At 44.8% G+C, this 24,231-nt stretch overlaps 1 protein-coding gene across 1 annotated transcript in view; it reads left to right on the forward strand.

Annotated features, from left to right (window-relative positions):
- Positions 1–787: 787 nt before the first annotated feature.
- LOC135552771 (A-kinase anchor protein SPHKAP-like) overlaps positions 788–24,231 on the forward strand; it is an 80,223-nt gene continuing 56,779 nt past the window's right edge. The window contains exon 1 of the mRNA XM_064984594.1: positions 788–874. Coding sequence (XP_064840666.1) covers positions 831–874 — 44 coding nt within the window. The 5' untranslated portion in view covers positions 788–830. The remainder of the gene's footprint in view (positions 875–24,231) is intronic.

Genomic DNA, 24,231 nt, shown 5'->3' on the forward strand with positions numbered 1-24,231 from the left:
TGGGAAGCATTGGAGTCAATACTTGTATGCATCCCTGTGGAACACTTTTGACATCTTGTAGAGTTCAGGCCCTGACGAATTGAGGCTGTTCTGAGGGCAAATATTCTCAATATTAAGGTGTTCCTAATGTAGTGTGAACTCAGTGTATGTGGATGTAAATTGTTTCCAAATTAAAAGTCACACGAGTAATGTGTGTGTTATTACCCACCCTGCAGTAGTGTGTTGGGGCTGGTGGGTGATTCACAGGGCATAATAACAGGGCAACATATAGCAGACTAAAATGCTCTAGCCATGAGGCACACACACACACACACACACACACACACACACACACATACACGTACACACACACACTGGATTGAGAGAGGACTTGACTAGACATGGTCAGGCGTGTAAGAGAGTTGGGCTGATATAAGATGGTGCGTGTATGTATGTGTGTGTGTGTGTGTGTGTGTGTGTGTGTGTGTGTGTGTGTGTGTGTGTGTGTGTGTGTGTGTTGTAGATGACGATGTACTGCTGTCTTCTCACTTCCCAAGTTCCTATACCCATAATGTCACAGCAAAATACCTGCCATATGACACAAGGGAAAACCACTGTGCTGTGGTAGAGAGGTGAAGGCAACTCCATCTGTTGCCTTCATCTATAGCAGTCGTTCTGTGTGTTCATGAGCATGTGTGTGTCTGTGTGTGTGTCTGTGAAATATAGATGTACACAAACACTATCATCCACCATTCAATTGTATTTTATATTTACATTTGAATATTTTCCTTTGCAGGCAGAAGGCAGCCCACCAGAAGATAGAGGAGAGTAACGAGGACAAGAACTAAGAGATGCTATCGTCACTCTTCACTGTGCTCAGAAACTTCACAGAGAGGTAAGGGAAACACTCTAGGCCATCTTTGTGATCTGCTCAACTGTGTGGGGGTGGATGACAGTCTGCACTGTGGGATTCACTGGATTTGAAATGTTCCAAAGTATCTAGAACACAACCTTTAAGGTAAACAGCTTAGAAAGTTGTGGGTGGTGTTCAGTAGGCCAACTTCCCCACCGCACCACATGGTGGAGTACTTTCTAGGTCCACCAATGGCAACAACATCGCTCTCCGGGCTAGATTCAGTCAGATCAAGCGTTAAACTGCCATAGTTGAGAACGGCATAGCTGATGTTTCGGCGGTGTCGGAGGTGGAACTGTGTTGGAGCTGTCATATCGGCAGCTGCTCTTGTGATCATTGTCCTATAAGCCACACCCGTCCCAGTCACGTTCTAAGTTCAGAACATGAAAGTGTATGCTATATGGAAATGATGACGGTCAAATTGAAAATCAAGGCTTCAGAGGATTTATCTCAGTGCCACTCCGTGCAGCCAATGGCAATGTCAGTTTAAGTATCATGCCGGGAGCCATTGTGGATTTGACCATTTTAACGCAGTTCTACCATCAAAACATCAGCTGTGCGGATTTCTGCTAAAGCAGATCTGATTGAACCGGGCCCTAAATTGCCTCCATTCATCATGGACGAGGCAAGGCTACTTCAGGGAGGGAGAGAGGGAGGGAGGAAGTGAATGAGGGAGGAAGGGAGGGAGGGAGGTAGAGAGGGAGAGAGTGAGAGAGAGCCAGAGAGAGAGAGAGATGAAAATGATAAGGCCAGTACTTCTCTGTGCTGAAGCAGAGGTCATAAAATGCTAATGGCTGCTGTACCTGCTGACTGAGCACACAACTCCCTAGACCCAGACCCAGACCGAGACCAAGACAAAGACAGGACTAAGGCTGTTGAGGAAGAGGAAGGAAGAATGTAGTTGTTGTGGGCAGGTGTAAGCGGCACTGACGATGGCACTGATGCCAGTCTGTTCTGGATCATTGGGTGATGAGATGTGAGTATATCTCACCACCTTAGGGAAACAGGAGAAGCACACCAGACAGATGTGGTGATGATACTGTTGGCTAACCCACCACGGGGAAAGGGCCATATCCAGAGATATCTTGATTTGACTCGAAAATGTACAGATATCACATGGTCATTTCCTTCGTTCCAATATCGACTCATTCAAAATCAGATTTTGGAGGTCAAACACAGGTTACTGAGTTATTTTACATTATTTGTGTTAATGACAAACCCCTGCTATTTGATGAGTATCTGATGTCTGGTCATTTCTGCTGTCATTAGGTGCCCTATGAGCTTAACCAATGATGGTGTAAAGGTCCCTTTCTCCCTGATTGTGATATGTGTGATATATGAGCCGCTTCATGTCTGACAGGAAACATTATCATCAATGTTTGTTGCATGAGATCCAAGGGAACTGGTACCAACTGCAGCGCCCTGTCCCTGCACCCCCAGCCGTGTGGAGGGAAGGGGGTTGTGGATGAGAGGAGCCAGGGGAGAGGGCTGCCTGATGGGATAGGCACGTGGGGTGTTTGGGGGGGAGAGGGGCCTAGTTAGAAGGGTCCAGGAGGGTTTGTGTTTTAATTGTCAACACTACATAAAAAGAGACCTAAGACAACAACATAGCAAGGCAGCAACACATGACAACACAGCATGGTAGCAACACAACATAACAACAACATGGTAGCAACACAACATGGTAGCAGCACAAAACATGGTACAAACATTATTGGGCACAGACAACAGCACAATGGGCAAGAAGATAGAGACAATAATACATCACACAAAGCAGCCACAACTGTCAGTAAGAGAGTGCATGATTGAGTCTTTGAATGAAGAGATTGAGATAAAACTGTCCAGTTTGAGTGCAGGTGTGTAATCAGTGTGCTGGGGGCGTGATGGGGGATGGTTGCAGTAATTAGGAGGAAATGTGACTGGCTGCACTGGGCTCCCGCTCAGCACCAGCTGTAAGTCAGAGATTGTCCTCTCTATCTCTAATCTATCTTTTACTCTCTCTCTCCTCTCTTTCTTTCCTTCTCTATCTCTCTCTCTCTCGATTTCGCCTTCTCTCCTTCTGCGTCTTTCAGTCTCACTCCTTTGTCCTCTGCCTTTCATCCTCTACTCACCAGGGAACTGAAACCGTAAGGTTTTATTTTTATATCTGTCTAGACTGTCATTGATTGAGGTTATAATGTCTTGTAAAGTTATATTGGGTTTACATGTCGGGTAATGGGTTGAGTATGTCTGTGTATAGGTACTAACACTGGCGCTTTGCTTTGGCCCGTCTCTGGTTTAGTGTTCCTCTGAACTAGGCTCATATCGCAGTTGATGCTTAGATGCTTGGACACACACACACACACACACACACACACACACACACACACACACACACACACACACACACACACACACACACACACAGACACACACACACACACACACACACACACACACACACACACACACACACACACACACACACACACACACACACACACACACACACACACACACACACACACACACACACACACGTCCTGCCCCCATCCCTCCACATACACACTCTCCCTAGCAGATGCTTAATAGTTTTGATCTGATAAAGGACAGTCCATATCTCTATTGAATGAGACAGTTTACATTGACTGACTTGTACAGACAACAGGACGCCTGGGGAGCCATGGCTCTGGCCATCTGCTCCTGGCACACAGCACACTGTCACACTGTTTACAGTTTTTTTCAATTGCTAACATGCATTGGTCAAAACTGAAGTCACGTTATCAGTCAGCAAAACAGAAGTGTATGTGGAGCAAACTGTGAATAATTTTTAATTGCTTTCACACAAAATACATTCAATGACCACATTCTCCCAAATCCGTGAACTCTTTTCCCATTCATACTCCACCACCTGCGAAACTATATATTTGCAGCACATGTTTTCAAATGCTAACACACTGTTTCCAAAACTGTTAAAACACATTCAAAACAGAATGATGGCAAATGTTGTGCATTTCTGCAGTAACCAGATTGAAACATATAGAAAATCTCAGCAGGATATTTAATCGTTCCGAACACAGCTGATTGCAATTTCAGCTGAAAGCCTACCCAAGTGTCCTGTTTTTAGTCTCGTTACCAAACAGACAAAAGGGGACGGCTTCGGAATGATTTAGTTTGGAAACATGGATCAAGGAAGACAGGTTGGTGGGGAAAGAAGAGTGTCAGGGAGACTGCGTGGAGGACAAAGGTGAGGAAGACCAAGAGCAGTGGCCTCTGATGAGATAAGAGCCACAATTACTGACCATGTTGTAAACTATGGTCTCTCTTTGAGAGAGGACGGTTTAAGGGTGCAACCAAATCTGCAGCGTTCAACAGTTGCATCAATAGTACGAATGTGCATCCTTCAATGATAATTGAACTACATATTACAGTACAATACAGTATGTTCACATTTTTACATGTACTGACATTTTGAAATATATAGATTTTTTGTGTGTTTTTCAGTAGGATCCAAAGGTTGCCTCCCACAGGAGGGAGAGGCAGAATATTATCAGATGTGCAGGAAATTGCCATTGTTGACATGGTAATTGGCAACAATGCAATAAAACTGAGGGAAATTTGGGACAGAGTGCTGGCAGACAATATCCCTATTGGGAATGTGAATACGGTCAGCACAACGACAATTGCCAGAGAAACATAAAATAAGAGTCCTAGTGAAACATAAAATAAGGAGGAAGCAGTTGTACACTGTACCCTTTGAGAGAAACTGTGAACGTGTGAAAGAACTCTGGTATCAATATGTCCAGGTAAGATGTCTGTTCAATGACCAAACAGGGTACATACACAGCTATGCATAATGTAAAGTAGTGTAAAACTGTGGATTTACTGTATTTTAGAGAGTAATGGAGATGGAAGCCAGGCAAACTGCACATACCGTACATTCATCTTTGTGGATGAAGCTGGATTCAACCTAGCAAAACCACGCCGCAGGGGAAGAAATGTGATTGGACAGAGAGCAACCGTAGATGTCCCAGGCCAGAGATGAGCTAACATCCCAATGTGTGCAGCACTGTCCAATGATGGTTTGCTGTTACACAAACCGCTCATTGGCCCCTGCAATACAGAGAGGTTCAATTATTTTCTGCATGACCTGCATAATGGACTTGTGCCAGCGGAGGAGAGAGGGGCAGAAATTCTCCTACCTTCGTTGTTGTGTGAGATAATGTGGCATTCCACCACGCTGCTGCAGTCAGACTGGTTTACTGCTCATTCCAGGATGTCAGTACTATTCCTGCCTCCGTTCTCCCCCTTCCTAAAGCCCATAGAGGAGTTTTTCTCTGTGTGAAGGTTAATGACCACCATCCACATGACCAGATGTCCTTACTGGAAGCCATGAACACGGGGTGTGGAGACACTTCTCCTGAAGACTGCCAGGGTGTGGAGACACTTCTACTAAAGACTGCCAGGGTTGGATGAGACATTCCAGAAGATACTTTCCAAGATGCATCGCCAGAGAAGACATAAGATGTGATGTTGATGAGAACCTGTGGCCAAATGCAGGAGAGAGGGAGAACTAGAACCCTCACAGTACTCTACAGTATGAGTGATTATACTATAACTGTTGATGAGAACTAGAACCCTCACAGTACTGTACAGTATGAGTGATTATACTATACATGTTGATGAGAACTAGAACCTTCACAGTACTCTACAGTATGAGTGATTATACTATACATGTTGATGAGAACTAGGACCCTCACAGTACTGTACAGTATGAGTGTTATATTATACATGTTGATGAGAACTAGAACCCTCACGGTACTCTACAGTATGAGTGATTATACTATACATGTTGATGAGAACTAGAACCCTCACAGTATTCTACAGTTATGAGTGATTATATTATACATGTTGATGAGAACTAGAACCCTCACAGTACTCTACAGTATGAGTGATTATACTATACATGTTGATGAGAACTAGAACCCTCACAGTACTGTACAGTATGAGTGTTATACTATACATGTTGATGAGAACTAGAACCCTCACAGTGCTGTACAGTATGAGTGATTATACTATACATGTTGATGAGAACTAGAACCCTCACAGTACTGTACAGTATGAGTGATTATACTATACATGTGGATGAGAACTAAAACCTCACAGTACTCTACAGTATGAGTGTTATACTATACATGTTGATGAGAACTAGAACCCTCACAGTACTGTACAGTATGAGTGAATATACTATACATGTTGATGAGAACTAGAACACTCACAGTACTCTACAGTATGAGTGATTATACTATACATGTTGATGAGAACTAGAACCCTCACAGTAATGTACAGTATGAGTGATTATACTATACATGTTGATGAGAACTAGAACCCTCACAGTACTGTACAGTATGAGTGATTATACTATACATGTTGATGAGAACTAGAACCCTCACAGTACTGTACAGTATGAGTGATTATACTATACATGTTGATTATAACTAGAACCCTCACAGTACTCTACAGTATGAGTGATTATACTATACATGTTGATGAGAACTAGAACCCTCACAGTAATGTACAGTATGAGTGATTATACTATACATGTTGATGAGAACTAGAACACTCACAGTACTCTACTGTATGAGTGATTATACTATACATGTTGATGAGAACTAGAACCCTCACAGTAATGTACAGTATGAGTGATTATACTATACATGTTGATGAGAACTAGAACACTCACAGTACTGTACAGTATGAGTGTTATACTATACATGTTGATGAGAACTAGAACCCTCACAGTACTGTACAGTATGAGTGATTATACTATACATGTTGATGAGAACTAGAACCCTCACAGTACTGTACAGTATGAGTGATTTTACTATACATGGTGATGAGAACTAGAACCCTCACGGTACTCTACAGTATGAGTGTTATACTATACATGTTGATAAGAACTAGAACCCTCACAGTACTGTACAGTATGAGTGTTATACTATACATGTTGATGAGAACTAGAACCCTCACAGTACTGTACAGTATGAGTGATTATACTATACATGTTGATGAGAACTAGAACCCTCACAGTACTGTACAGTATGAGTGTTATACTATACATGTTGATGAGAACTAGAACCCTCACAGTACTGTACAGTATGAGTGATTATACTATACATGTTGATGAGAACTAAAACCCTCACGGTATTCTACAGTATGAGTGTTATACTATACATGTTGATGAGAACTAGAACCCTCACAGTACTGTACAGTATGAGTGATTATACTATACATGTTGATGAGAACTAGAACACTCACAGTACTCTACAGTATGAGTGATTATACTATACATGTTGATGAGAACTAGAACCCTCACAGTACTGTACAGTATGAGTGATTATACTATACATGTTGATGAGAACTAGAACACTCACAGTACTCTACAGTATGAGTGATTATACTATACATGTTGATGAGAACTAGAACACTCACAGTACTCTACAGTATGAGTGATTATACTATACATGTTGATGAGAACTAGAACCCTCACAGTACTGTACAGTATGAGTGATTATACTATACATGTTGATGAGAACTAGAACCCTCACAGTACTGTACAGTATGAGTGATTATACTTCACGTTGTTGATGTTTTTTGTTGTTGTAATTATTAATGCAGCCCTGGAATTTCAGGAATTAGATGTTTGTTTAAACTTTTTTTTTCACAAGTAAATAGAAATAGATATAGATATAGAAAACATAAAGGTTATTGAAGCAAATTGCTGCAGTTCTGATTCATTCTTGTTACATATATTTTAGTACAGTCAATAAAGTGAAAATATGTTTTTCTTAATCTGTAATGAAATACTGATTTATGTGAAAAATCATTCAAGCTTCAAAGAGAAAAGTGAATCATTTATGTAACGCTCCCTGTTGTTAGTGTTTTTTAGGTCAGTGTGTTATGAGTGACAATGTTATGCTTTCTGAGTGAGAATTGTTGACAGTGTTATGGTCGAACAAGCTTATTTTGAGACATGTATGAAGTGTTTTGGTGGTTTGAGTGAGTTTTGGAGGTGAGAATAACTGGCCAATATGCATGTTGGTAATGCAGACTTTTGAAAAAGTGGCTTCAGTAATTGACCGATGCTTGTTAGCAATTGAAAAAAAACTGTAACACACTGTTACGCTGGAGCCCAGAGGCAGCAGCCGACGTGGATGGGTTGAGATGGACTCTGGTCCTTTTACCTAAGGGGGGAGGGGAGGGGAGGGGAGGGGAGAGCAGTTAATTGATGTTAAGGAGAGAGCTCACCCTTCTGTCCCACTAGACCAGGGATCATCAACTACATTCAACCGCGGGACGGTTTTTCTTCAGCTGATATTCAGGGGGCCGGAACATAATCACAAATCATTTGTAGACTGCTGATTGACCACAAGAAGCCAAAACAGATACAATATTTGACTACATAATCATTTCAAAACTTGCTTACATTTGTATACCTTCACATATTTCTATTATGTGTGGGAATACTTTGGAACAGATTCCCCCCCCCCCCAAATAACTCTGTTGCTGGTGTTTTTACAGTCTTTTATGTCCAACATTTATTGAAGTTTTTTTTTGCCATAAAAACTTGAGGGGCCAAATAAAATAACCAAACTGATGAGTTGGAATCCCTGGAATAGAGCATCAGTCATATGCTGCTGGACAGGTTAAACGTCCTTTCATTGTAGTTTGACAAGGTTTTGGAGTTGTTTGTGGAGAAGACAGTAGTGTGTGTGTGTGTGTGTGTGTGTGTGTGTGTGTGTGTGTGTGTGTGTGTGTGTGTGTGTGTGTGTGTGTGTGTGTGTGTGTGTGTGTGTGTGTGTGTGTGTGTGTGTGTGTGTGCTTGCATGTAGAGAATGTGTCTACATGTGTATTTTATGAATGTTGTCCAATGATCTAGACACACATATTGTGGTCTGACATAATTATTTTGATTCATCATAGATGCTCATTCAGTCATGTCGTCAGTCATGTCGTACATGTCAGATCCCCCTTCAAACAACAAATGGTTTGCTGCTGGACAGGTTAAACGTCCTTTCATTGTAGTTTGACAAGGTTTTGGAGTTGTTTGTGGAGAAGACAGTAGTGTGTGTGTGTGTGTGTGTGTGTGTGTGTGTGTGTGTGTGTGTGTGTGTGTGTGTGTGTGTGTGTGTGTGTGTGTGTGTGCTTGCATGTAGAGAATGTGTCTACATGTGTATTTTATGAATGTTGTCCAATGATCTAGACACACATATTGTGGTCTGACATAATTATTTTGATTCATCATAGATGCTCATTCAGTCATGTCGTCAGTCATGTCGTACATGTCAGATCCCCCTTCAAACAACAAATAGTTGAAGACTTGCTACCTGGATAGAGAAGGACTCAACTTCAGTCCCAGAATAGGGTAGACCTGTGTGTTAGTTTAAAGGATGTAGCATATGTTACGCTAATCCAATGCATTATAACCACCAGAATGCCAATTCATTGGTTTTACTGTATGGCTAGTATTTTTACAGAAGGATCTCTCTCTCTCTCTCAGATAAACACTCATTCCAAAGAACATTATTAGAATTGTAATCCATAATAACAAATGGTGTCTCTGCGGGTTAGCATTTAGCCAACCCACTCCCTTGCCAAGAGAATCACATAAAATCCAATAAGTATTTGCACTGAGGCACTGAGACGTGGACAATACACATTACTGGACCCGCATCAGATGTCAACACAAACACAGAAAAGGAAGAGAACGCAAACAAAGCAAACAAAAGGAGGGTGGATGGAAAATTAAACTCTTTAGAGGACAGAACAGAGAGTGAGTCAGCAGCACGTCGGACAGATGTTCCCCTCAGATTAATATTCTCACTCCCAGTGTGTGTGTGTGTGTGTGTGTGTGTGTGTGTGTGTGTGTGTGTGTGTGTGTGTGTGTGTGTGTGTGTGTGTGTTATCCTACCACGGACTCGCTATGCTGTCTGATTTCATGCCTCCTGAGCAGCGAGAATGGAAAGACCCCTCTCCTGCAGTCATGGCACTGTCACAAGATTTTAATAAATGATACTAACAAACGGGAATATCAGTCTCTCACCGGATGACGCGATGAATGCGGCAGCAACTGGGGCTAAATTTAGCTCCACTCCCTCCCTCTTGCACGGCGAACAACAGCGATCACACTGTTTACGACCGGCGCCAATTTCTTTATGCATTTTTTAACTACGGAAGTCTTTAGTTCTATAATGTCTCTTTCGGGCTACAATTCACCCCTCCTGGCTACGCTGTTGTTATGTACCCTAATCAGCACGTGTCCAATGGAAAACAGCATTGAGACAGAACGTTTTTCCAGACATCCACCAACCGTCCATTCACTGTGGTCTTAATTGATCACAAATTTGATAGCAGACAATTAATAATTGAGCAGTGTTTGCTAATTAAGTCTTGGAGTGGGCTAGTGGAATACTCTATCCTGTTTCCTAAGGCACATGTAAATTGACACACCTGAGAAATAAGTGATGGGCGTGCTTGATTTCGATCTGCCTCAGATAGAGTCATTTCCTCTCCTGAAAAATGCTTGATCAGATTTCAGGCTGGCGTGTGTGTACTTGCAAGCCTGTGTGTGTGAATACAAAAATACAAACACACAAATAGACTGTGACCTCCAGCTTCATACTCTAGCTCAGACTGATCTCTCACTATTGTCTTGTGAGTGACTCTTCAGGCCTTTCAGAGTGTTACGGTCTACTGGATGAGAACTTCTATTATCTGTAAAAGGAAACTCATTAATGTAGTACATCTCAGGACTCTAAAATAAAGCCTTATCATATCCAGACCCATTTTCAAAGCCTAATCCCTGGTCCCTTGTCTTATTCTTACCCCTTTTCAGAACCCATATTCTGGATAGTTCTCATGCTAGTGGTCTGCATCTCAAATGGCACCCTATTCCATATACAGCAGTGCACTACTTTTGACCAGAGACGTAATAGGGAATATGACCCTTTGGGACACAGCAAAATCTATTTTGTCGATTGCTTTCTTGCTCTGTTTAATTCTGTTTTGTCTCACTATGGGTCTCCCATCTTCCCATCCGACTGCACTCGACACCTCTAAGCTTTTTCTTCCTGGGCAGTATTCATGTGGAACGCCTACTTTAGTCAGGGCAGACCAACCGCCACACACACAACATGCACACAGAGACACATGCACTTGCTTGCAAGCACGCCCACACACACACACCAGCATGGTACACACCTCCCTATTTCTCTCAGCGGGAGATTTTCGACAAAAACACAACCTGTCTGTCCCACTAATCAGAGTAGAGGTGTGATTGATGGACAGTGAGCAGAGTGCCTCTGGTAGTGCTTTGGGCCTGCAGGTAGGCTGGCTGGCTGCTCATCGCTCTGCCTCCCTTGGCTCCATGCCAGCCCCCCTGGCACTGCTTGTATGCTGCAGGCTGCAGAGACACTGACCACTGGGAGACATACAGGGGAAGGGGGTGGGGCGGGCAGGTGATCATGCATGGGAGCGTTTAGGTCAGGCGTGTCAAACTCAAATACCCAGTGGGCCAAAATGTAAAACCTGAACAAAGTCACGGGCCAACATTGAACAAATTAACCTTTTAATATGGACCCAAACAAGTTTTGCTTTAACATTGAATATGGAACAAGCATCGCTTATTACCATACAATATATAATTTAATAGTGGAGACATGCAAAATCGAATTTCAAATGAAAAAACACATCAATGGCATTCATTTATTAAATAAATAAAATTTAAATAAAAATTGTATGCCTCTTTTCTATTTGCAGCCTTCTGATTTAAATACCAAAATAAACTTTTTCCACTGGCTAATAATTTTACAAATAAAATTATAATAAATCAATCAACCATTCAAGCCCATGCCTTGTAGCAAGAAAAAGTGCATAAAGAAAACGTTAATAATTGCACACTGGTCTAATCTGATGTGCCCAAGCCAGATACCTGGCATCTCTTCTTGGATGCTAGTTCATCAATGTCTGGGCTCAAGCTCTGAGCTGAAGAAATCCTCAGTATCGAGCGAAGATGTTCATCAGTCAGACGTCTCCTGTGAGTTGTTTTGGTCATCTTCATCGAGGAGAAAAGTTGCTCGCATAGATAAGTGCTGCCGAACATGGAGAGCATCTGAGCAGCTTGGGTGCGGAGCTGAGGCATTGTGTCAGGGATGAACCGTGGAAACTGTGCGGCGCCCACAGCATCATACTTTGACTTCAGCGTGTCGTTGCACTGGAGTTCAATCAGCTCCATTTGGATGTTGGTTGGTGCATTTTCCACATCAACTGCGAAGGGATTAGTAAGCAGTTCAAACTTGCATTTCTGGGCATCGAAGTCGGCAAATCGCCGGCTAAACTCAGCGGCGAGAACACTGAGTTTTTCAGCAAACTGTGCGCATGGGAACACGGCGGTAGAGATCTGCGCTTTTATGGATTGGCAGCAGGGAAAATGGCAAGGGTTTCCTTGCAGCATCTGATTCTCCCACAGGCACAGTTTAGTTTTGAAGGCCCTCACTGCAGCGTACATGTCTGTGATGATGCGCCCCCGCCCCTGAAGCTGCAGGTTTCTGCTCATCGAGATGGCTCGAGATGTCACAGAGAAAGGCCAGCTCACACAGGAACTTTTGCTCCCGGAGCTCTGCTGTATCCTTACCTTTGGTTTCCAGGAATTGACATATTTCCTCACGCAGCTCGAAACATCTGTTCAGTACTTTTCCTCTGCTTAGCCATCTCACCTCTGTGTGATACGGCACGTCTGCGTATTCCGAACCACACTCCTCCAGAAAAGATTTAAACTGGAGGTGATTTAGACCTTTGGCTCTTATAAAGTTAACTACCTGTGTTACTGTGGTCATAACATGTTCCATCTTTAGGGCTTTGGCACACAGTGCTTCCTGATGTATGATGCAGTGGTAAACAGTTAGCTCACCTGCACAGTTCTCTTCCCGCATCTTCTCCCGAACCATGCCCACCAGTCCACTCTTTTTACCGCACATCGCTGGCGCACCATCTGTCGTTAATCCAACGAGTTTATCCCACGGCAGCTTTATTTCAGTTACACATTTGGAAACCTCCTCAAAGATTTCCTTTCCTGTGGTTGTGCCATGCATTGATTTGAATCCTAATAGCTCCTCCGTAACACACAGATTTGAGTCCACTCCACGGATGAAGACTGACAGCTGAGCAGTATCAGATGCGTCGCAGCTCTCATCCACAGAGAGGGAGAACGCAACAAAATCTTTTCCCTTTTCCATCAGCTGGTCATACAGATTGGTGGCAAGATCACATGTGCGATCAGCTACTGTGTTCCTGCTCAGGCTCACGTTTGAAAATGCTTGTTTTTTCTCTAGGCATACGAGGTCACAAACCTTCATCATGCACTTTTTCATGAACTCTCCCTCATTAAAGGGCCGGGCTGATTTTGCGATCTCTGCTGCCACTATATAACTAGCCTTTACAGCAGCCTCGCTTTGTGATGTGGCTTTTTTAAACATATTCTGTGAAACCAAGCTTCTTTTCATCTCCTCTACTTTCTGGCTCCTTTGAGTCATGTCCAGGTCCTTGTATTTGTCATGGTGTTTCGTTTCATAGTGTCGTCTAATGTTGTACTCCTTACTTACAGCCACGTTGACTCCACAAACAAGACAAACAGGTTTGTCTTTTACATATGTAAACAGATATTCTGCCTCCCACTTGTCCAGAAAGCTCCTGTTTTCTGCCTTTCTTTTCGCCATTTTTGGAAAGGGTTAGCTCGCTGACAGTTGTAGCGTCTATGTTGCTATGACTACTGTCACAGAGGAGAGAGCGTTTCTGGGTCCTGTCCTGATTGGCGCGCGAAAACAGCAGAGCATTATGGGATTCGTAGTATTAGTGGTGAATGCGCTGTATAATACCGGCGGGCCAGCTCTAGTAGTAATTTGGTATTGTCTCGCGGGCCAAATATAATTACCCCGCGGGCCAGAGTTTGACACCCATGGTTTAGGTAGTTGGACCGTAGGAATGTGACAATTGTCCTACTGGAGGAGAAGGAGGTGGGGGGGGGGGGGGGGGTATGCTCATGTTTGACAGCCATTTCTACAAGGGCATTTGGAAGAGGATGTGGATAACTTACAACTGTTTTTGTCACAGTAAAACAGAGGGAGGACAGAGAAAGAGGGATGGAAATCATCATGTTGTGCCATGTGGAATAAATAGACTGGACACCAGTGATACAACGTCCATCCATGTCTGGTCATAAGGATCTGTCTCTGGTTCCAAAGGTTGCTTGTTCAAAAGTTGTTTCTGATATTTTTGTTTTAAGCCTACCCCAAACCTTAACCCATACCTTAACCATTTAGCGTTAATGCCTAAACGTGACCTTGGAAAGATACAGAGAACTCACCAAACACTTCGAAATTGGACATTTGGTACAACTTCGAATTTTGACGTTTGAGAAACATGGGAGAACGTCTAATTCTGACGTGAGACTGCTTGTTGATGCAACCTGCTAACATGTACAGTGTAATAAATATATGACTCAACTCTCTCAGAAACCGCTGTAAATGGGTCAACATTCAAGGTTTCTTAGGCAAGCTCAGTGAATCACTCTATATCCTATCAGCAAAAGATACCAGGTACACGTGTACCTGCACACACACACACGCACACACACACACACGCACACAAATCTCATACATACATATGCACAGTCACACACACACACCACCCGGGTATACTGGATATTACGTCCATCTCCAAGGATGGGGCTTTAAGGCAGCAGCAGAGCAAACATGAATGATGAAGAAATAGCATATTCATTCCTGATTAGTTGAATCATAATAACAGGAGATCGGCTCTACCCCATCCTAGCTGCGTTTCCTCACCTATGTAACTGATAGCTATTTTATTCTTTCCAGAATGTTAACCTCTAATATGCCATAGCAATTATGCACGTTCATGTCAAATTTCAGACATGTTTATTGCCATGTGTTTTTGCAGTGCATTCAAAGACTACAGCCTAATTTGCTGTATCTCAAATTCCACCCTATTCCCATAGAGCACTATGCACCCTGGTAAAAAGTAGGGCACTATTACTCTATAGGGAATAGGGTGCCATTTGGGACATACCCCATGACTGCCTACAATATTTTAGTGAGCTTGGTTAACATTTAAAGGGAGCATTCCGTTTTCTCTTCATAATCCTTATTGCTACATGGTTGGCAGCATAATGAAACCACGGGCTGCTCTTGGAAATGAGGTGGTTAGAAAGATAATAATTGATTTAGGGAGTCAAAGCAACCTGGTATTCCATTTGGTTTCCATGTTGATTCTAAACCTTAATTAAGTTTTCCGTGGCTGTCGAGCGTACTTTCTCCTCTGCTTGGAAACTGATCGCTGAATGATTAGATGAGATTCTGAACTGCAGACTGAGCCCTGTTATGAACATAAGGCTTAAATGCCTCAAAGGACTTCTCACATATAACATCCACGCACATGTTTAAAGACAAAGAAGCGAGAAATTGACAGAAAATGCTTGTGTTGGTGTTTTATACCTCTGAATCATGGTAGCACACCATTGTGGGTTTGTGTTGTTGTAAAGAAAGGAGAGGGGGAACACAAACGTGAAGATGAACACTACTTGTGTATGTATGTATGTATGTGTGTGTGTGTGTGTGTGTGTGTGTGTGTGTGTGTGTGTGTGTGTGTGTGTGTGTGTGTGTGTGTGTGTGTGTGTGTGTGTGTGTGTGTGTGTGTGTATGTATGTATGTATGTATGTATGTATGTATGTATGTCCATGCATGTACAGTGCTTTCAGAAAGTATTTATACCCCTTGACTTATTCCATAGTCATCTTGGGTATGTCTGTATCAGCTTTACACATCTGGATTTGGGGATTTCCTCCCATTCTTCCTTGCAGATCTCCTGAAGCTCTGTTAAATTAGATGGGGAGCGGCTCTGTTAAATTAGATGGGGAGTCTTTCCACATACTTTCTATGGGATTCAAGTCTAGACTTTGGTTGGGCCACTCAAGGTCTTTCACATTTTTGTTCTGAAGCCATTCCAGCATTACTTTGGTTGTATACTTGAGTCATTTCCACTCTAAGGTTGTTTGCACTCTGAAGCAGATTCTCATCAAGGATTTTCCTGAATTTGGCTCCATTCATTGCTCCCTATATTCTCACCCGCCTCCCAGTCCCTGCCACTGAAAAGCATCCCCATAGCATGATGCTGCCACCACCATGCTTCACGCTAGGGATGGTGTTAGACAGGTGATGATCGTGCCTGGTTTTCTCCAGACATAGCACTTTGCATTCAGGGCAAATAGTTATGATCTCAGAGTCTTTCACATGCCTTTTTGCAAACTCCAGGCATGCTGTCATGTGCCTTTTTCTCAGGATGTCTGTAGTCTGGTAACTCTCCCATAAAGCCCTGATTGGTGAAGTTCTGTAGAGGTTCTCCCATCACAGTCAAGGAACTCTGTAGTTATGTCAGAGTAGTCGTTGTGTTCTTGGTCACCTCCCTGATCGAAGGTCCTTCTTGCTCGGTTGCTCAGTTTGGTCGGGCAGCCAGCTCCAGGCAGAGTCTGGGTAGTTCCATATTTTTTAAATTTCCCAATGATGAGAACCACTGTGCTCTTGGAAACTTACTGTCAGGATTTGGCCAGGGTTGTTCCGGGTTTTGGTCACTAGATGCCCCCATTGTGCTTTTTGACCTTATGTTTTTTCCCTTGTTCCCCATTATTATTTGCACCTGTGCCTCGTTTTCCCCTGATTGTATTTAAACCCTTAGTTTCCCTCAGTTCTGTGCTCTGTGTTTGTATGTTAGCACCCAGCCCTAGTGTTCTGTGTATTCTTGTCGTTTCCAGTGGATGCTCTTGTGGAATTCTGTTTTTGTTTTCGAGTATCTCTTGAGGCTTTTTTGTGCTATTCCTACCACCTTTTGGATTTGCCACTTTTTGTATTGAAGGACTTCTCCTTTTTACTTTATTAAATACACCGTCTTAAGTTCTGCTGTGTCTGCCTCATCTTCTGGGTTCTGCTGACTATTCGTGGCTCAGTTGGTTAAGTGACTGTTTCTCACTCGGGAGACCCAGGTTCGTAACCGGGTCCTGACAGAAACACAGAGCCAAAAATGAACCCAGAGGCAGCCAGTTCCCAGGACCTTTTTGCCATGCTGTCCCACCACCAGGAGACTGTCCAACGCCACGAAGCCGCCCTGGTTCAGCAAGAGGCCTTAATGGCTAGACATTCTCATCTTCTGTCGGAGATGCTGACTTCCATTAAGCAAATATCTGATCGTCTTACCCCGGCAACAGTTCCCGTCCCAGTACCTCAGATTCACGTACCCATGGCAGTTAACCCCCTGGCTGAACCTCGTCTTCCACCTCCCCAACGGTTCTCAGGTGATCCAAGTGCTTGTAAAGGGTTTCTCACCCAATGTTCTCTCTCCTTTGAGCTACAACCCTCGTCGTTTCCCACCGACCGGTCTAAGATCGCTTATATCATCACCCTGCTGTCGGAAAAGCCCTGGCCTGGGCTACTGCTGTGTGGGATGCCCATAGTTCCTGCTGTGCCAGCTACTCTGCCTTTGCTGAGGAATTCAAACGAGTGTTTCAAGGCCCAAGCAGTGGTTCTGACTCAGCCAAACAGCTCCTGACTCTCCACCAAGGTTGGCACAGCGTGACGGACTATGCCATCCAGTTTCGCACGGTGGCAGCAGCAAGTGGCTGGAACAACGAGGCGCTCACGGTGTGCTTTCTGAAAGGCCTTTCCGACACTATCCAAGATGAACTGGCCACTCGGGAACCACCGGACAATCTCGAGTCCCTGATCAAGTTGGCCTCACGCATTGACCAGCGTCTGAGAGAGAGAGAACTCAACCGTAGACCTCTAGCCCCTATCAGTCCCAGCTCCGAGTCCCCACCTTTATCCTCGCTGGCTCCATCGGAACCCATGCAGATTGGACGCATCTCCCAGGCTGAGAGAGACCGCCGGATGAGGGAGCGACGCTGTCTATATTGCGGCAAACCGGGCCATTTCCGTTCCACGTGTCCCGGGCTCCAGGGAAACGCTCTGTCCCGTACAGACCGGGGGAACTGTAACGGGAAACATAACCTCCTCCCATCCGTCCAACTCCCGTCTGCTCATTCCAGTCACCCTCTCCTGGGACAACCACAAGCTTCACCTTCAAGCCTTGGTAGACTCTGGAGCCGCAGGTAACTTCATGGATGGTGTCTGGGCGAAGGAGAATGGCGTTCCCTCTGAACCTCTAAGTGAACCCATGAGGGTCACTACATTGGATGGAAGCCCTTTGGGATCTGGACTTGTCACTCATGTCACTACCTCCTTGCGACTTTCAGTTTCACAACACCAGGAATTGATGAACTTTCATTTGATCTCCTGTTCCGAGTTCCCTCTCGTCCTTGGATACCCCTGGCTTCACAGCCATAACCCTCACATCGACTGGTCTGTGGGCACTATCAAGCAGTGGGGTCCTACGTGCCAAGCTACTTGTATTTTCCAGAATTCCCCGAGTTCTACTCCCGAGTCTTTAGAATCCATCGACCTGACCCGAGTTCCCGAGTGTTACCATGACCTCAAACTGGTGTTTAGCAAACAGAGGGCCACCATGCTACCACCCCATAGACCTTACGATTGCCCCATCGACCTGTTTCCGGGCACTTGCCCCCCAGGGGTCGGATCTTTTCCCTATCTCCACCCGAATGAGCTGCTATGGATACCTACATCAAGGACGCTCTGGAAGCAGGCCTCATGCGTCCATCCACCTCCCGGCGGGAGCAGGGTTTTTCTTTGTGGCCAAGAAAGACGGTGGATTACGTCCTTGCATCGACTACCGGGGACTCAATGCCATAACCGTCCGTAACCGTTACCCGCTACCCCTTATGGCCACAGCCTTCGAGCTGCTCCAGGAAGCAGTTGTTTTCACTAAGCTTGACCTGCGGAACGCATACCATCTTGTGCGGATCAGACCTGGTGACGAGTGGAAGACCGCTTTCAACACGCCTACTGGTCACTATGAATACTTGGTGATGCCCTTCGGCCTGACCAACGCCCCAGCGGTGTTCCAAGCGCTCATAAACGATGTGCTTAGGGATATGCTTAACATATTTGTGTTCGTTTACTTGGATGACATCCTCATCTTTTCGAGCTCCCTTCAAGAACACACTAAGCATGTCAGACAAGTACTCAAACGCCTCCTGGACAGCCATCTGTACGTTAAGCCGGAAAAATGTGAATTCCATTCATCCCGAGTACAATTCCTGGGATTTGTAGTGGAACCCGGTCGAGTCCAAATGGACCCCAGGAAGGTAGGGGCGGTAGCGGATTGGCCCACCCCCAAATCCGTTAAGGAAGTTCAGCGTTTCCTGGGCTTCACAAACTTTTACCGCAAGTTCATCAAGAACTTCTGCTTGGTGGCAGCCCCTCTCTCAGCTTTAACCAAGGGTGGCAATGCAAGGTTTTTGTGGGGAAGAGAAGCTGAGACGGCCTTCCAAGGACTCAAGCAGCGCGTTCTCTCTGCTCCCATCCTGATACTACCGACTACGGATGAACCATTTGTGGTGGAGGTAGACGCATCAGAGGTTGGTGTTGGAGCTGTCCTGTCTCAGAGGGGTGAAGACAAGAAGCTTCATCCGTGCGCTTTCTTCTCACACCGGCTTACCCCGACTGAGAGGAACTACGATGTGGGGATCGTGAACTCCTAGCGGTTAAGATGGCATTGAAGGAATGGAGACACTGGCTCGAGGGGGCTTCTCACCCGTTTCAAGTGCTTACGGACCACAAAAATCTGGAGTATATCCAGCAGGCGAAGCGGTTGAACTCTAGACAAGCTAGATGGTCTCTTTTCTTCAATCGATTCCAGTTTATCCTCACCTATCGGCCCGGGTCGAAGAATCTCAAACCGGATGCCCTGTCCCGAGTCTACGCTCCTGCCATTCGAGATGACACGGACATGCCTGTCCTTCCTGCTGCTAAGATTGTGGCTCCGATCTCGTGGCAAGTTGAGGATACCGTGAGACGTGCTCAAGCTAGCGAACCGGACCCGAAAGGAGGTCCTGCCAATCGGTTGTTTGTCCCCAAGGCAGTGAGGACTCAGGTCCTTCTGTGGGGGCACTCCTCTCGCCTCACCTGTCATCCGGGCGTAGGTCGCACCTTGGAGTTCATCCAGCGTAAGTTCTGGTGGCCTACCATAAGAGAAGACGTTGCCACTTTCGTCAATGCCTGTCCCGTGTGCTGCCAGGGCAAATCTTCTCACCTCCGCCCTCAAGGACTCCTTCACCCTTTACCTGTTCCCCACAGACCCTGGTCCCATATCTCATTGGACTTTATTACTGGACTTCCTCCATCCCATGGCAATACTACTATCCTAGTCATAATCGACAGGTTTTCAAAGGCGGCCAGGTTCGTCCCTCTGACTAAGTTACCTTCTGCCAAGGAAACGGCTGAGTTGGTAATTAATCATGTGTTCCGAGTCTTCGGCATTCCTCAGGATATGGTTTCTGACAGAGGTCCCCTGTTCGCCTCAAGGTTTTGGAAGGCCTTCTGCCAACTCATGGGGGCTTCTGCCAGTCTATCTTCAGGGTACCATCCGGAGTCCAACGGCCAAACAGAGAGGATGAATCAAGAGCTGGAAACCACCCTCCGATGTATGACTCGTGACAACCCGTCCACATGGTCATCCTTTATTGTTTGGGCCGAATACGCGCACAACACCTTGCGCTCCTCCTCCACTGGTATGTCCCCGCACGAGTGTCAGTTTGGCTATGCTCCTCCATTGTTCCCGGACCAGGAGGCAGAAGTCAGAGTGCCTTCAGCCTTGAAGTTCGTCAGACGCTGTCGGCTTATGTGGAGGAAGACCCGTCTTAATCTTATGCGTTCCTCACAGAGGTACCAACAACAAGCCAACAGACGTCGCCGTCCCGGGCCAGAGATCTGGCTCTCCACAAGAGACTTACCTCTACGGGTGGAGTCTCGCAAGCTGTCCCAAAAATACATCGGTCCCTTCAAGGTTGCCAGGAGAGTTAACCCAGTTTCTTATCGCCTACACTTACCCAGATCCCTTAAGATTAATCCCACATTTCACATTTCATTGTTAAAACCTGTTGTTTTTTCTCCCCTTGTCCCGGCAGACAGACCTCCCCCTCCGCCTCGTGTCATTGGAGGCCAGCCGGCTTATACCGTCCATCGGATACTGGATTCCCGCCGGGTGCAGCGGTCCTGGCAGTATCTGGTGGACTGGGAAGGCTACGGTCCCGAGGAGCGCTCCTGGGTTCCTGCCAAAGACATCCTGGACCCTGACCTCATTCGTCAGTTCAGGGCCCTCCACCCTGAGAGAGCTGGTAGGAACGTCAGGAGCCGTTCCTAGGGGGGATTCTGTCAGGATTTGGCCAGGGTTGTTCCGGGTTTTGGTCACTAGATGCCCCCATTGTGCTTTTTGACCTTATGTTTTTTCCCTTGTTCCCCATTATTATTTGCACCTGTGCCTCGTTTTCCCCTGATTGTATTTAAACCCTTAGTTTCCCTCAGTTCTGTGCTCTGTGTTTGTATGTTAGCACCCAGCCCTAGTGTTCTGTGTATTCTTGTCGTTTCCAGTGGATGCTCTTGTGGAATTCTGTTTTTGTTTTCGAGTATCTCTTGAGGCTTTTTTGTGCTATTCCTACCACCTTTTGGATTTGCCACTTTTTGTATTGAAGGACTTCTCCTTTTTACTTTATTAAATACACCGTCTTAAGTTCTGCTGTGTCTGCCTCATCTTCTGGGTTCTGCTGACTATTCGTGGCTCAGTTGGTTAAACCTCTTGAAACTCCCCATCCCGGATCCGGGATTGTGACTAAGCCTCAGGCTCATTAGCATAACGCAACGTTAACGATTTCTGAAAATCGCAAATAAAATTAAAATAATGCGTTTGCTCTCAAGCTTAGCCTTTTCTTAACAACACTGTCATCTCAGATTTTCAAAATATGCTTTTGAACCATAGAAATTGACTAATTTGTGTAAGAGTTTGCAAAGCTAGCATAGCATTTTGTGTAGCATGTAGCACGCAACATTTTCACAAAAGCCAGATAACCAAATAAATAAAATCATTTACCTTTGAAGAGCTTCTGATGTTTTCAATGAGGAGACTCCCAGCCACATACCAGATGCGCAGTGTTTCCTGAAAGCGTCTGTGTGTAGGAGAAATCGTTCCGTTTTCTACATTGCGCCTGGCTACCGAAACGAACCGAAAATGCAGTCACCTACAACGTGAAACTTTTTCCGGATTAACTACATAATATCGACCGAAACATGGCAAACGTTGTTTGGAATCAATCCTCAAGGTGTTTTTTCACATATCTCTTCATTGACATGCAGTTCGTGGAAGCTTGCTTCTCTCTCTGTGCCCCATGGAAAAATACTGGCAGGTGACTTTTGCGCACCAATTTCGGCGCAGGACACCGGGCGGACACGTGGTAAATGTGGTCTCTTATGGTCAATCTTCCAATGATCTGCCTACAAATACGTCACAATGCTGCAGACACCTTGGGGAAACGACAGAAAGGGCAGACTCATTCCTCTTGCGTTCACAGCCATATAAGGAGATCATGAAAGACAGAGCCTCAAAAATCCTTGTCATTTCCTGGATGCCAAGTCATCTTGGTTTTGCCTGAAGCTCACGTTAAAGGGCATGCACAGAGAAGATATTTGTATTTCTGGACACGTCAGAGTGTTTTCTTTCGAACAGTAGCAATTATATGCATAGTCGAGCATCTTTTTGTGACAAAATATCTTGTTTAAAACGGGAACGTTTTTCTTCCAAAAATGAAATAGCGCCACCATAGGTGTAAGAGGTTAAGTGACTGTTTCTCACTCCGGAGACCCAGGTTCGTAACCGGGTCCTGACACTTACAACACTCCAGAAACAGCTTTATACCCTTCCCCAGATATACAGTGGTTTGCGAAAGTATTCACCCCCTTGGTATTTTTCCTATTTTGTTGCCTTACAACCTGGAATTAAAATATTTTTGTGAGGGTTTGTATCATTTGATTTACACAACCTTCCTACCACTTTGAAGTTGCAACATAAAAAAGTCAATACTTTCTAGAGTCACGTTTTGCAGCAATTACAGCTGCAAGTCTCTTGGGGTATGTCTCTATAAGCTTGGCACATCTAGCCATTGGAATTGTTGCCCATTATTCAAGGCAAAACTGCTCCAGCTCCTTCAAATTGGATGGGTTCCGCTGGTGTACAGCAATCTTTAAGTCATACCACAGATTCTCAATTGGATTGAGGTCTGGTCTTTGACTAGGCCATTCCAAGATACTTAAATGTTTCCCCTTAAACGACTCAAGTGTTGCTTTAGCAGTATGCTTAGGATCATTGTCCTGCTGGAAGGTGAACCTCCGTATTACATTTACATTTGCATTTAAGTCATTTGGCAGACGCTCTTATCCAGAGCCTCAAATCTCTGGAAGACTGAAACAGGTTTCCCTCAAGAATTTCCCTGTATTTAGCGCCATCCATCATTCCTTCAATTCTGACCAGTTTCCCAGTCCCTGCCGATGAAAAACATCCCCACAGCATGATGCTGCCACCACCATCCTTCACTGTGGGGGTGGTGTTCTCGGGGTGATGAGGGGTGTTGGGATTGCGCCAGACATGCCGTTTTCCTCGATGGCAGAAAAGCTCAATTTTAGTGTCATCTGACCTTTGTACCTTTTTCCATATGTTTTGGTAGTCTCCCACATGCCTTTTGGCAAACACCAAACATGTTTGCTTAAAGTGGTCCTATGGACAGATAGTCCAATCTCCACTGTGGAGCTTTTTAGCTCCTTCAAGGTTATCTTTGGTCTCTTTGTTGCCTCTCTGATTAATGCCCTCCTTGCCTGGTCCGTGAGTTTTGGTGGGCGGCCCTCTCTTGGCAGGTTTGTTGTGTTGCCATATTTTTTTTAACCTAACCCTGATCTGTACTTCTTCACAACTTTGTCCCTGACCTGTTTAGAGACCTCCTTGGTCTTCATGGTGCCGCTTGCTTAGTGGTGTCGCAGACTCTGAAGCCTTTCAGAACAGGTGTATACAGTGCCTTGCGAAAGTATTCGGGCCCCTTGAACTTTGCGACCTTTTGCCACATTTCAGGCTTCAAACATAAAGATATAAAACTATTTTTTTGTGAAGAATCAACAACAAGTGAGACACAATCATGAAGTGGAACGACATTTATTGGATATTTCAAACTTTTTTAACAAATCAAAAACTGAAAAATTGGGCGTGTAAAATTATTCAGCCCCCTTAAGTTAATACTTTGTAGCGCCACCTTTTGCTGCGATTACAGCTGTAAGTCGCTT

The sequence above is a fragment of the Oncorhynchus masou genome, chromosome 13 (genome assembly GCF_036934945.1).
Source record: "Oncorhynchus masou masou isolate Uvic2021 chromosome 13, UVic_Omas_1.1, whole genome shotgun sequence".
In the NCBI taxonomy this organism is placed as follows: Eukaryota; Metazoa; Chordata; class Actinopteri; order Salmoniformes; family Salmonidae; genus Oncorhynchus; species Oncorhynchus masou.